The sequence below is a fragment of the Psammomys obesus genome, unplaced genomic scaffold (genome assembly GCF_907164565.1).
Source record: "Psammomys obesus unplaced genomic scaffold, mPsaObe1.curated_primary_1811, whole genome shotgun sequence".
NCBI lineage: Eukaryota > Metazoa > Chordata > Mammalia > Rodentia > Muridae > Psammomys > Psammomys obesus.
Genome location: NW_026590725.1, coordinates 13,185 through 27,674, shown reverse-complemented (window position 1 = coordinate 27,674; position 14,490 = coordinate 13,185). Strand labels below are relative to the sequence as shown.

The following is a 14,490-nucleotide window of genomic DNA, read 5'->3' as shown; positions in this document are numbered from 1 at the left end:
GTGGGGCGCTGGGTACAGCAGACAGCTGCTGAAGTGCCCAGCCCCCCCGGGCGCTGCCAGCCAGCCCACCTTGTCGAAGCACACGAGCCGCAGCTTGCCTCCCAGGTTGATGCGCAGCGGATGGATGCAGAAGATGCCCTGTGCCCGCAGCCGACTCTGGGCGTAGAGCGTGCACACGGTCATGGCGGCTGGCAGTGCGGGCGGCACCACCACTGTCACCAAGTCCAGGGCTCGGATCACGATCTCGTTCACAGGCACCTGGTGAGAAGCACCGTGAACTCGGAGCCAGGCTGGGTTAGGGCCCGAGAGCTGGTGGTCCCGCCCGGCCTCCGGCTTACCCGGTTGCGGTAGAGAATGATGACGCTGTAGATGGTGCCAAGCAGAGCTGGGGAGACAGCAAACGTAAGCCGGACGCCCGACCCACCCGGGCTGGCCCTGGCAGCAGAGGGAGGCAGGCAGCCACTCACCCAGCACAGACAAAGCTGCCACAAACTTCATGCTGTGTTTGTAGAACTTGAAGCTGATCGGTCTGGGGTGCAGGATAGAGCTCACCAGACCCCCTTTGGCTGTGCAGAACCCTGAGGGCAGACAGGGAGCCAAGGGAGGACAGGGGGATGAGGGCAAGCTCCTCCCACTCCCCCCCCAACAGCCTGTACCCTGGGGTGATGACATCCACAGGGCCAGCCATCATCTGGACTGGGGTCACAGATGACAACTCACAAGGCTTGCCCAACCCCCACAGAAGATTTTTTTGCCTTTTTTTTTTTTTTTAATTATTGTTTTCTTCCTGTGGTTCTGGGATTGAACCCTCATTCTGCTAGGCAAGTACCCTACTGAGTATCTTTGTAGTTTTCCGCAGCACTTTTTACTTCTTATTCTGACAGGGGAGGTTGGGGGAGGAGAGGTCTCACTAGATTGCCCAGGCTGGACCTCAACTTTCGATCCTTCAGCTTCCATTTCTCAAGCAGCTGAAATTATAAGTGTGCAGCCCCCGTAGAATTTTATTTTAGGCAGGGTCTCCCTATGTAGACCCTGCTGGCCTAGAACCTCCTCTATAGACAACGCTGGCCTCAAACTCAGAGATCCACCTGCCTCTGCCTCCCAGGTGCTGGGATTAAAGGCGAGCCACCAGCAGCTGCTGGGTGAGTCCGCCCACAGGGTTAATGGACAGCCTCTCAAATGGGTGTCTTTATTTACAATGAAAACACGACCAAGCACATGCCCCCCCCACACACACACAGGAGGATGCCTACAAGCACTGGAAGCTTGCTTACAGTCTGCCCAGCTTCTGATACAATGAGGACATGAGGGCCAGAGGGATGGCTCAGCAGTTAGGAGTACTGGCAGCTCTTCCACAGGACCTAAGTTCATTTCCCAGCACTCACATGGCAGCTCACAACCATCTTTAACCCCAGTTCCAAAAGATCCCGTGCCCTCTTCTGGACTCTGCAGGTACCAGCATGCATATACACAAACAAATATACAGCAAAACCCCCCCACACAGAAAATAAATAACAAATAAATAAATAGGTGGGACATAAAGGCTCAACGGTGGACTAGTAAGACCCCCACAGTGACAGAGCTGGGGGGCGGCTGGGCTCCAGCTCCTCCCCACCTCCAGATATGTACCTGTCCGGGTCACCACTGCTAGGACCCGGGGCCCCAGGTAGGCGCGGGCCTGCAGAACGAGGGTCCCACAGAAGACTGTGTGCCGCCGATGGGTCTCTGGGCAGTAGGGCTTGGGCCCCTCTGGCAGGGCTGTCTTCAGCACTGGGATGCTCTCCCCTGGGAGGGACATGGTGTGATATCCACGAGGGGTCCTCAGGGCACTCCCTCCCAGCCACAGAGCTAAGTGCTGCCCACCGCTGTTCCAAAGCTACACTTAACTCTGTAACTGGGGGGTAGCGAGAGGGAAATAGGCCAGAGAGGGCAATTGAGACCGGGAGACAATCCAGAGGGCAGGCAGCCTATTACTGGGAACCTCCTTTGGGTAGTTGGGCCAGCTAGTGAAAATTATGTGGACATATTGGGGGGCCAAGGTTTGGGGAGCCCTTCTCCCAGAGTTAGTTCACAACAAACACATTATTTTTATGGATTTTAGTCAGGACTTGCTATGTAACGAGGCTGGCCTCGAACTTCTGATCTTCCTGACTTAGCTTTCAGAGTCCTGGAATTACCGGTGTGAGCCACCAAACTTGGCCACGTCTTACTTTTTGTGTTGTTTTGAGACAAGGGCCTCCCAACACAGACCAGACTGGCCTCAAACTCACAGATCCACCTGAGTGGACCCGCCTCTGCTTCCTGAGTGCTGGCATTAAAGATGTGTGCCACCACGCTCAGTTCATATCTACCTAATAAGGACATCTGCGAGGGGGATGTTGTCAGCTCCACAAAGCCCTGGGCAGCCTGCCTGGCAAAGCAGAATCCTTTACGGAGTTTCTGTGAGCACAGGCTTACTGGACAGCTACGGCATGCATATTTCTAGGGGGCTCCAGGGCGGCCCAGGCTGTGTCTGCCCTAAAATGAGGGAGGTGTGGGACAGTCCATGAGGGCCAGAGGCCAGAAGGCTTTTTTATTTTTATTTATTTTTTGATACATAATCTCATATAGCCCAGCCTAGCCTCAAACTTACTATCTAGACGATGACCTTAAACTACTGATCCCTCCTGCCCAAGTATAGAGATTACCTGTGTATGCCACCATGCCTAGTCCTTTTGCTCATTTTTGAGAGTTTTTTTTAATAATTTATTTTTATTTTATGTACATTGGTGTTCTGCCTGAATGTATGTCTGTGTGAGGGTGTCAGATCCCTTGGAACTACAGTTACAGACAGTTGTGAGCTGCATGTGGGCGCTGGGAATTGAATCCAGGTCCTCTGGAAGAATAGCCAGTGCTCTTAACTACTGAGCCATCTCTCCAGCCCATTTCTGAGGGTTTTGTGGTTGTTTTGAATTGGAGTCTCATCATGTAGTCTAGGCTAGACTCAAACTTGAGGTGACCCTGCTTCTTCGTCCTGAATGCTGGGATTATACTCATGTTGGCTTTCATTAGCTTATTATAAAGGCAAAACTCAAAGCTGGGCGTGGAGGTACAGAGCCTGTAATCCTAGCTTTTCAAGAGGCTGAGGCAGGAGGATTACAAGTTTCAAGTCTGCTAGGACTACAGAGTAAATTCAAGGCCAGCCTGGGCAACTCTGGATGAAGTGGAAAGAGGAAACAAAGCAATGAAAGTGGTGAGCTACACCACTGAGTGTAGCTCAGTGGTGGAGTACTGCCTAACCCATTGTGGTTTGAGTGAACAGGGGCTCACAGGTTTGAATACTTGGGTCCTCAGTTGGTGGAACTGTTTGGGAGGGATTAGGAGGTGTGGCCTGGTTGGAGGTGAGCTTTGAGGTTTCAAAAGACTCCAGCCATTCGTTAGCTCTCTCTCTCTCTCTGCCTCCTACTTGTAGATCAAGATGTGAACTCGCATCTAGGCCTGCCACCGCGCCTTGCCCTGGCGTCATGGACTCCAACCCCCTGGAGACGAGAGCTCAATTAAACACTTTCTTTTATAGTTGGCTTGGTCAGGGTGTTTCGTCACTGCAATAGAAAAGTGACTAAGGGAGCCAGGTGTGGTAACGCACGCCTTTGATCTCAGCACTCACTCGGAAGGCAGGGGCAGGAGGGGCTCTGTGAGCTGAAGGCCAACCGGGTCTATGAGACAGTTCCAGGACAGCCAGGTCTACACAGAGAAATGCTGTCTGGAAAAACCAAAAAAGAAAAAGAAAAAAGGAAGGAAAAGAAAAGTGACTAAGATTAAGACACAGGCGAGATGAGGCCCTGGACTGCACAGCTAGTGCCATACACCACCAAACACGAAAACAACCACAAACCACAAGCCAGAACTTTCCTTGGAAACGACCACCCACACACTTTTCATACTTTTAGCTCAGGCTGGACTGGACCTAGTGATCCTCCTGCCTCAGCCCCCCGAGTGCTGAGATCACAGGTGTGAGCCCCTGCACCAGGCCACTGCACTGACCTTATAAACGCCGAGAGAAGCACAGGTAAGGCTGCTCACAGCGGCACGGTCTGCACTGCACACATCAGGGCCCACCCGTCCCCGCCACCCTGCACCGTGGCTGTCTCCTACACACGTGTGGACAAGCGCCCACAGCATGGGGAGCAGACCGGAACAGGATAGTGAGCCCACGTACACAGCTGAAGGTGCTGTAGTAGCACATGTGGAAGAGACGTGGGTACACGAAGGGACCCTGCTTCATGCGCCACATCCTCCTGCGTGGTGGAGAATGTAAGCCACCTGACAGATGCTGACAGAGAGTTACGCATACCACTGGCAACCACATTTTACAGCTGGGGAAACTGAGGCATAGTGTTTAAAGGCAGAGGGGTTAGCAAGTGCCAAGCCAGGCGGGCTCACCTGTCAGGGAGCTCTCATTGACCAGACACTCGCCAGCCACCAGCACGGCATCGCATGGCATCACCCCGCCCTCCTGGGGCAGCACCAGGCAGTCTCCGGGCACCAGCTCACTGGAGTCCACCCACTCTTCCTCTGTGGATAGGTGGGGTTCAGTGAGGGTCAGCTGCCCTGCTGCCCTACACCCTGTCCCCCAGGCTCCTTCCTCCCTGCTCCTCACCTCCCTCTCTCCCCCAGCCTCCCTCCTCCCTGCTCCTCACCTCTCCCTATGCTCCCAGCCTCTCTCCTCCCTGCTCCTTACCTCCTCCAGGCCGGCACACCTGCACCCGCACGGACAGCTTGACCATGTCTCTCAGAGTCACGCTTTGCTGTGGGACGGAGGGATGAGGAGTGCTGAGTGGGTGGCAGCCCCTTGGGGATGCCCTGTTGAGCGCCGCCAGGCCGCTTACTCTCACCTTTCTGGTTTTGTACAGAGCCAGGCAGATAGAGATGGCGGAGATGAGGAAGATGCAGAGGGCATACCAGTAGTAGTGGTCGGCCAGCCACAGCGCGATGCTGAAGGCTTGGAAGCCGTAGTAGGGGTTCAGTGCCTGGTGGAGGGGGAGGAGACAGCATAAGCACCACATCCCCGGGGCAGCCCGGCTACTGCAGACAGAGCTGGGAGGCCGCCCCGAGCAAAGCTGAGGCAGTCTCCTGCCTAGGCCCCGTCCCAGTCCCAACCCCTGCTACCTGACAGCCCCCGAGCTGCATTTGTCCCCAGACTGGCCAGACCCCTGCTATGTTTTTTCAGTGCCACACAGTGGTGAGGACAGTTCCACAAGGTGGCGCTCCCACTGAGTGAGGCACAGGAGGGCTAAGTCACTGGCCTGAACCCACGCAGTGCTGGACTGGCAGGCTGCGCTTTGTAGAGGGCTGGGACACGATTTCCGAGCAGAGGTGAGCCCTTTGACTATGTGTGACCTTGGCGGTATCCTGCCCTGCCCAGAGGCCTGGGCTGCTCCTGGCTGAGCAGACTGTACAGTCCTTATTCAGGGGCTGACAGCCGGAAGCCACAGGACAAGAGTAGGGCTGGCTCTGGGGCAGGCCTCGTAGCTCGAGGCTGAGCTTGACTCTGGGGCTCTGCCTCTGGCCCCTGCAGGCTAGGCCCTTCCTTTGGCCGAGGCTCCCAATGGACCCTCTCCATCCTTAACCTGGTATGTTTGGCTGAGGAGCCTAGGGTCTGAGATTGCTTGTCTTTGACCCCTACTCAGATAAGCTGCTGTGGGTGACACCAGGGTCCTTTACCTCATCCACTAGTAGCTGCAGGTAGGACTTGACAGGAATGCTGATCACGTTGGGGCCGTAAACAGTCTTCCTGTAAGGGAGGCCAGCGAACTGTGCCAGGGTGTCAGAGACCCCTTTCCACTGGGCAAACCAACACCACGCCCCGAGGAGGCACCAACTGGAAGACGGGAGCATGGAAGGAGGAGCAGGATGTGGGCCCAAGGCCAGGGCAGCACATGCCTCATAGCTTGGTCCTGAAGGCTGAGGCCGGAGCGGGAGCAGTGGATATCATCACAGGTGCGGCCGTGGTCCAGCAGGCTGACGAGGGTGGGGAGGGAACACCGTGTGTGTGATGGGGCCTGAGCTCTGAACCCCGTCCTCCGCAGGCTGTCAGGCCCCCTTGGTCACCCTGAGGAGCGAGCTCAACTTATCCATTCCTGTGACTAGGCCACCAACCACCTCTCTACAGAAGGATAGCACTGGGGCGATGGGTAGACTATGGTCAGTGACAGAAACATTATTTACACACTTGATGCCTTCACCTCTCTGTGCCTCTGTTTTCTCATCTGTGAAACGGGAGCAGCAGACACACCCACCTCATGGGTCTGTGGGTGGCCGAGATGATGCCAATGCTAAGCGACAAGCATGGCAGCGAGTTTGTTCCTGTGGCTGCCATGCAGCAAAGGCTGGTGGCGCCCCTCTTCCCCTGCAAACACCCAAGCTTACCCGAGGACGGTCCTGGCCGTGTGAGGATAAGATGGATGAGGGGCAAAAAGACCCACGTGTGGCTGAATCTACCTCCCCAGGGGCAGCACACAGCCCTCACGATTGGGAGCCAAAGGGTCATGACTCCACCATCCCTGAGGTACATGCCCCGCACTGTCAAGAATATCCCTGGCATTCTTGGTCTGGCACCTTCCACTGCCACTTCCCCAGTGCCATCACAGTCTAGACCAAAGCTTCCTTCACCCTCATCTGGAACACTCTGCTTCTAGGGGACTCAACTCAAGCACGCCATGGGAGTCCGAGCCTGGGGTGTGGTACCTGTCAGGGACCTTAAATGACCCTATGAGATGAGACATACCCTCACCCCCTCTTACAGGAAGCAGCTCCCAGCTGAGAGGCTTAATGAGCTGCCCAACGTTTCAGAGCAGCGGAGGGTAGGCTGGGTTAGGCCAGCCCCATCATGCACAACCCTCCCTGCTAAAGATTGTTGTGCCGTGCCTGGGGCCGCTACCTGACTTGGCAGAAGGCTTGCTGGGTCTCCATCCAGACATAGCGTTGGCCTTGGAGGAGGTAATAGCGCAGCACCTGCTTCTGGGTGGGAGAGGAGAGCCCAGTGGGAGGTGGCCTGGCATCAGGAGGCATCCACCAGAGGGTGGGGTGGATACAGGGATAGCATCCCAGACACAGAGCCAGTGGGACAAAGAGAACCCTGAGCCCAGGCCTCCCACACAGTGTGTGACCCGGATGCCCAGAGATGGGCAAGGCCGGGTCTAGAGCCCGCCTGGCCACTCACTGTCTCCTTCTGCCTGTAGAGCTGGGTGGTGTCTTCCCATGTGCCCTCTGGTACCACTCCCACAGCCGCCTGGCTCCGGCCATCCTCTCCCTGGGCCTGTGGAGGCAGCTCCAGGCTGGGGACAGTTTGGGAGTTACTCTGAAGCTCTGAGAGTGGCCCAAACCTCCCATTCCTCCCTGGGAAGGGACACCCGCTGTCTCACCTGCCCCCGCCAACAGCCGCAGTCTGCACCTGGACTGTGAAGAGCTGCCGGGAGCTACCCTGGAATACAGTGTGACTTCAACCTTGTGAGACCCCGCCCTCCCCCAATCCTTCCAGGCCAGTCCCACGGCCAGAGGCAAAGCTGGAGTCATTCAGGAAGTGGGAACCTCAGTTGGGACAAATGCCCCATTAGACTGGCCTGTGGAACATTGTCTTGATTAATGAGTGTGTGGGCGGGCGCAGCCCACTGGGGACAGTGCCACCCCTGGGCCTGTGCTCCTTGAGGGTAGAAGAGAGCACAGTGAGCTGAGCGAGCTCTGGGGACAAGCTGGTAAGCATGGTGCTTCTGCTTCCGTTTCTGGCCTCCAGGTTCCTCCTTGAGTTCTGGCTGAGATTTCCCTTGCTGATGGACTGTGATGTGGGAGTGAGCTAGACCTTCTCTTCCCCAAACTGCCTTTTGGTCAGGGCGTTTATCAGAGCAATAGAGACCCTAACTAAAGCCCCCATTTAGAGCCATCTCCAGCTCCGTAACGTCTTATTTAAGTGGCTTTGATTAAAAAAACTAATAAAGTATTTTCCTTTCTTTGTTTTGTTTTGTTTTGTTTTTCAAGATAGGGTTTCCCTGTGTAGCCTTGGCTGTCCTGGACTTGCTTTGTAGACCAGGCTGGCCTCAAACTCAGAGATCCGCCAGCCTCTGCCTCCCCAAGTGCTGGGATCACAGATGTGTGCCACCGTGCCTGGCAAAAAAAATGTTTTCTAAAAAAAAAAAAAAAAAAAAAAAAAAAAGCTGCAGCCTAGCGGGGGCCACACCTGTCCATCTCTGTCCACTACCCAGACTGGGGTGCTGAAGCACAAACAGGGGGACAAAGGCTTGCCTCCTGCCCACCTACCTCCAGAGGCCAGCGATGGTTGGGCTGAACACCCCACTAGCCCTTCACCCTTCCCTGCCCCAGGTGGTCCCACTCACCTCTTTGTCTTTTATTTCTATAACGAGTGTTTCGGCGTGGGCCAGGCTGCATGGCCTCAGGCGCAGGCGCACGCCCCACGAGGGCTTCCAGCGGAATAGCAGCCAAGGGATCCCGGCCAGCATCCAGACCGCGGCGTGATAGCCGATGGCCCTCCATGGACTGCCACAGTAGCCGCTGAGCTTCTGTGGGTGCAGGCCACAGAGCCGCTGAAGCAGGGGCAGGGCGAATGCCAGAGGCCTGGGGCGGGCCGAGGGCCACTCCACCCACCAGCTCTACCTACCACGAATGAAACTGAGGAGCTGTGGGGATCGATTGATGTCCCTGTCATCAGGGTCCCATAGCTGGGGGGGCGTGCTGCCCAGGAGCAGGCTGCTGTCTGTGAACAGAAAGCAGAAAGGTCGCAGAATGGACCACACATTGGTTTTTCTGGTTTTCAGTGCTGGGTGGAACCCAGGCCCTCACAGTGCCAGACAAGCACACCCCAGCACCAGGCCACACCCCCAGGCCTCCTCTTCCTTCTGAAGCCTGGCAAGCCTGGTCACTCTGTGCCTGTGAACTGACTGATCCTGTCAGGGGCTGGGACAAGCACCAGGGTTCTGGGGTGGCTCCCCCCTTCCTCTCACCTCCCCATCTGCAGGGCTGTGGTCCCAGCAGGGCAGGAGTGCTTCTCCAAGTTTCCGGTAAGTCCACCTCTTCCTCTCGCAGCTGCTATAGTCACAGCACCCTTACTTCTCAGTCCCTTACTCTCACTGCTCAGCCCCTAAAGGTGAGGCTCCTGCCGTGTCTCCCAGACCATTAGAGTCCTGACCAGCTGGGCGGGGCTTGTTGTTCATCCTTAAGGCTCGATGGCTAATCATGTGTGGCCTCAGGTATCTCGCCATTTTATTCTTCATTATTTATTTTGTGTGTAGGTGTGCTTTGTGTGAGCGCGTACAGGCTCAGGTGTACACGCACACCGGATGTTGACATTGGGAATCTGACTCTTATTCTTCTTACTTCATTTGAGACTGGGTCTCTCCCTGAACCCACAGCTCCCCGATTAGTCTAAGGCTGGCTGGCTGCGGAGTGGCCTGAGGAGCCACCTGCCTCTGTGCCCAGAGCACTGGAATTTCAGATGTGTGCCACCACGCCCAGCTTGTTTGATGTTGCGCAGGGGAATCCCAGCTCAGGTCCTCATGCTTGCACAGCAAGCAAGCACTTCACCTACTGAGTCATCTTCCCAGCCTCCTCTCTCCACTTGAAAGGAAAAGGAGAGGTGAAGTAACTCGCCCAAGTTTGCACAACGATGATATGGGAGCTCTGGGAAGCAAGCCCAAACAGGCTGCTTCCAGCCTGGCTTTGTTTTTGAAATTAAACAATGGATTTATTGGTCTCGTATAAAGACAAATCTAGGCCAGGCGGTGGTGGCACACACCTTTAGTCCCAGCACTTGGGAAGCAGAAACAGGTGAATCTATTGAGTTCGAGGCCAGCCTGGTCTACAGAGGGAGTTCCAGGATAGCCAGGGCTACACAAAGAAGCCCTGTTTGGAAAAAAACAAAACAAAGAGATAAGTCTGAGCATGGCAACCAGGACTGAAGGAAGAATTCACTCTCACGCACCAGAAGCCATTCTTAATCCCAGGACAGACGCCCACACATAGGAACTGGGGTTAGGGCACTGGGCAGGGCCAGAGAGCCTGAGTACTGGGCTTTCACACCTACAGGGAACAGCCAGTAACTGATGTGCGCTGCGCCACCTGAGTTCTCTTTCAGTTGAGGACCCAGAAGACAGCTGAACTAGAGTCCACCAGTGGGCCCTCTCCAACCTTCCACAGGAAAAAGAAATGACTGACAGTGCCCTGTGCTCCAGGAAGGAGCTGCCCTCAGGGGAACCCACAGATAGACAGACAGACCCTGCCATGAGGGTGGAGCCAGCCAGGAAGAACATCATTTCTTTCCTTTGTCCCCAAGGAACACAGGGAAGCTGAACTCAGGCCAGGAGGCTCAGCAGGAGGTTCTCAGGTCCTTGCCCACCAGCAGCTACGTGCCAATTGCCTTTTCTGCTAGAGCCCTTCATCTGCCTACAATGCCAGGTTCCCCCACTCCCCAGATGGCTGGGAAACAGCATCTCAGCGGCTCCAAGGCCAACCAAGCTGTAGTCAGCTGTTTATTCCTCCACACAACCCTACCCAGTAGGTAGTACTTTTGTCTCTATTTCCTGGCTGGGAAAACAGGTGTGAGGAAGTACACTGCGCAGGAGCCACATTTAACGTCTCCACCATCAACTGCGCGCTCTGCCCGGCAGTGATTCATAAAGCAGGCGCCCAGCCTCTCTGGGCTTCCATTTCCAATCTCTAAGGTATGCAGCAAGGCGAGAATGGAGAGAGAGGAGTGCACCTCAGCCTTAGCCACGGAGGGTGGCTGAAGTCTCTGAGGCAGGAGCAGGCGGGTCGGATTCCCATCAGGGTGTGGCTGTTCCTCTGACCCATTTCCCAGGCTGGCCTCTCCTTTCTCACCACCCAGCCAGAAACCTGCAGAGATGCTGGCCTCCAGGCCTGAACACCAATCAGCTCCTTTCCATGGCTCGAGGCACTTGGGGCTCCAGTTGGATAGGGCTCAGACTGATAAAGAAGTCACAGAGCCAACTCTGAGTGAATCACAAGACCCGATTCCGCCTACCAAGTATTGAGAGGTGGCCTCTGCCTGTGGCTCTGTAGGAAGAGCTGAGCCTCCTAAAGCTGCTCTGCTGGGGGAGGGGGTGTAGTCTGGAGACTGGAAATGGGCCTGTCATCCTCAAAGTCCTACTGTCCTCACTCTCACCCTCGCTCATAGGCTCACAGCCAGAATGGAGTGAATGAATGAATGAATGCACTCACACGCACACACTGCAGAGCAAGGAGCCATGTAGCCCCCCAGCCACCCACCCGCCTGCGTCTCTGGCCTTTTTATCACCAGCCCCCAGGATCTAATCTGGAAAGTTCTATCACACACCCATTATTTCACAAGGATGCTCACAGGCAGCCTGGGGTAAGGAGGGGAAAGGAGCTAGCCTCCCTCACAGAACGAAGTCACATCTAAGGAAAAACCTCTAGGGCAGCCAGGAGGGCCACGCCCAGGGGTGCATTGCCTGGCAGAATCACAGGACATCCTCAAAGCACTTGGATAGGCTTAACCACAGCTCACCTGTCAGGGGAAGGTGTCCCAGAACTCACCCGTCAGGCAGCCTCAGCTGGTTTACACAGGCTGTGGGCTTTGGGGATGAAAACTGTAAGCTGTCCCAGCTCTCCTGTGTTACAGCCAAGGCAGCCTGAGGGCCTCTGGGCCAGCAGTGGCAACATTGTAGATCGTCCTAGGGACTGCTGAAATGTTCCCCTCAAAGACGGGAAACCGAGGAGCAGAGCTGTGAAAACTCAGGCCCTGAATCATGTGACCTCAAATGGGAGCATCTGGCTGTGATGAACAGGGAGGGCCTTTAATTCATCCTCACAGCCAGCTGCCTGTGAAAAGCACCGATTATGATTCTCAATTAAAATGGGGGAGGGACGGCAGAGTCGATGGTTCAGCAGGTAAAGGCACTGGCTACACAAGCCTGATGACCAGAGTCCCATGCCTGGGTGGCACAGTGTGTGTGCGTGTACACACAAAATAACGAGAGCTGGGTTTAGTTGTCCGTGACTGTAATCCCAGCACCGGATGAGAGGGAAAAAGGAGTAGTAGTTCAAGGTCATCCTTGACTACATATTGCATTTGAGGCCAGCCTGGGCTACATGAGACCCCAATCTCAAAAGATAAAAATAGGGCCTGGAGATATAGCTCAGTGGTTAAGAGTACGTTCTACTCTTCCAGAGAGCCCAAATTTGCTTCTCAGCACTCACATTAGGTGCCTCACACCTTCTGTAACCAGCCCCCAAACACTATTAAAACTATTTAAATGATAGATAAATAAACAAACAAACAAAATAACCCGAAGATTGCAATACAGCTCAAGAGTAGAGCACAAGAGCCAGGTTTGATACCCAGCACCACAAACACAAAGCCCAAGAAAGGCATGCCAAGAGAGACCGACCAACGTATACAAAGACACACAGCCATGAGACAGGGGCTGAGCCGAGGTCACAGCCCTGGGGCAGCCGCACCAGCACTGTAGAACAGAGCGGGCAGAGTCAAAGCTATTTGGGAACCTCTTATTTCCTGCGGAAGACCCAGCTTCCTGCTGCTGATCTGACAGTGGCCCAGGGCCCCAGCATCTACTTCTGGTGGCTCCCCCATGGCTAGGAGCTCCTGGCCTCCGTCAGGCTGGGAGGGTGTACGCCTGGGAGTCTTAGTTATCTTCTAAGACTCAATAGAGACGGGGAACTGGTGCAGTCCCAGGCTCTGGCGCGTGACACTTATCACTAGCTGTACCCTCGACTCCCTACTCTTTTCCCTTCCTCCCCTAAGGCACTGTAGGATGGAAGCTTTGGCCAGAGCCAGAGATAAGCTGAGAGAGACAGAAACTGGGGGGTGGGCACGCCAGCACCTAGCAGGTAGCAGGGGTCTAGAAGCTTCTTTATCTGCATCTGGTGGGATTTTGGCTCTAGCCTAAGACACTCATGCAGGGTGTGGTCCTTGGATAAGGCCACTGACAAGCTTTCTGTGGGGACCTGAGGCTGGGGTCAGGAGTGCATTTGTGCCTCGGGTGTTCCATCCAGGCACCGCAGAGAGCTGGCTTCCCTAACCCTGTTCATGCAGCACATACGGGTGCTACGAGAGGCCCCAGGACGATGCACCGCCTCCCTCGCCCGGATCTGTCACTAAGGGTCGAATGCATTCAGAAGGGGTGGGGAGGGCAGGTCGCCTCGGCCCTGCGACCCCCTGGCCCAGGGTGTGCGCAGCGGCATCCTAAATCTGGCTCTCTGGGGGCCTGGGAACGAGTCCCGAAGGGAGGACCGGGTTGGGCCGCCGCTCACCTGCGCTCATTTCGGCTCCTCGCGCTCATCGCCGGCCGCTGCGGCCCGCGGCCTGGGCTCGGCGTGCGAGGCCCCGGGGCACGGTCGGGGGCGCCGGCTGCGGCGAGTTGCGGGTGGGGACCGGGCTCGGCGGCACCTGCACGACGCGACGGCGACTCGAACTGTGCCGCAGTTAGTCTGCGGCCGTCATGCCCCGCCCATCCGCGGCACCCACGTCCGCCGCCGCCGCGCGGGCCGCCGGGACTTGTAGTTCCCAGTCTGGCCTCCATCGGGAGCTCCCGATGCTGGGTGGAGGCGGGAGTAGGGGCATGGGGAGAGGGGAAAGAGGTAGGAAGCGGGGGGGGGGGGGGGGGGGGGGGAGACAAGCCCCAGACAGAACAGATGGACAGAAACGGACAGGCTGCGAGACAGGTAGACAGACAAACAGGCAGACGGAGGGGGCGCTGGGAGACACAGGTGGGACAAATCCTAGACATAACAAACAGAGAAACAAGACAAGCTGGGAGACCAGACAGGCAGGCAACAGACAAAGAGGCAGAGAGGTGACAGATGAGCAGACTGAGGGAGACGTTGGGACACCCAGTTGGGACAGCCCCCAGATAGAACAACCACAGAGGAAACAGGCAGACAGACAGACAAATAGGCAGGCAGAGTGGGAGGCTGGGAGACCCAGTCCGCAGTTAGAACAGACAAACAGAAAACCAATATGCTGGGAGACAGAATAGACAAAAAGACAGACAGGAAGACAGCCTGGCTGGGAAACAGAGGGGCATGCTGGGAGATAAAGGTACAATAGACAGATGAATGGAAAATGGACAAACAGAAGGTGAAAGTAGACAGAGGAAAACAGTCCACAAACACCCAGCCCTAGGTGCACACCACAGTAGTTAATTAAGTGTATTACGAATGCAGATTCAAGCCTGCCGATGTCTCTTCCAGGCTGTACCAGTTAACCTCCCTGGGTAACATTAATGTGGGGGAGGGGCACATGCATGTCCCTCTGTGGCGATGTGTGGAGATCAGAGCTCAGTTTTCCTCTTTCTCCCTGCGGATCTCAGGGATTGAGCTCAAGTCCTCAGGCTTGGCAGCAAATGCCTTTGCCCCCTGAGCCTCTGGGCTTGGACCTCTTTTTCTGGCCTGTGAAATGACAGATAGCAAATGCTTGCTTGTTGTAAGTACCCCATGAGAACA

At 55.7% G+C, this 14,490-nt stretch overlaps 1 protein-coding gene across 1 annotated transcript; it reads right to left on the bottom strand.

Annotated features, from left to right (window-relative positions):
* Positions 1-69: 69 nt before the first annotated feature.
* LOC129678108 (polyamine-transporting ATPase 13A2-like) lies at positions 70-13,309 on the bottom strand (the record flags this gene model as incomplete). The annotated part of the gene is given in 16 exon segments (XM_055608790.1): positions 70-258; positions 339-385; positions 468-578; positions 1,630-1,785; positions 4,423-4,554; positions 4,721-4,787; positions 4,875-5,009; positions 5,704-5,773; positions 5,923-6,000; positions 6,920-6,999; positions 7,202-7,316; positions 7,404-7,462; positions 8,370-8,552; positions 8,651-8,719; positions 8,721-8,746; positions 13,300-13,309. Coding segments are annotated over 16 exon segments (1,527 nt in total), but the record flags the coding sequence as incomplete, so codon positions are not given.
* Positions 13,310-14,490: the final 1,181 nt, after the last annotated feature.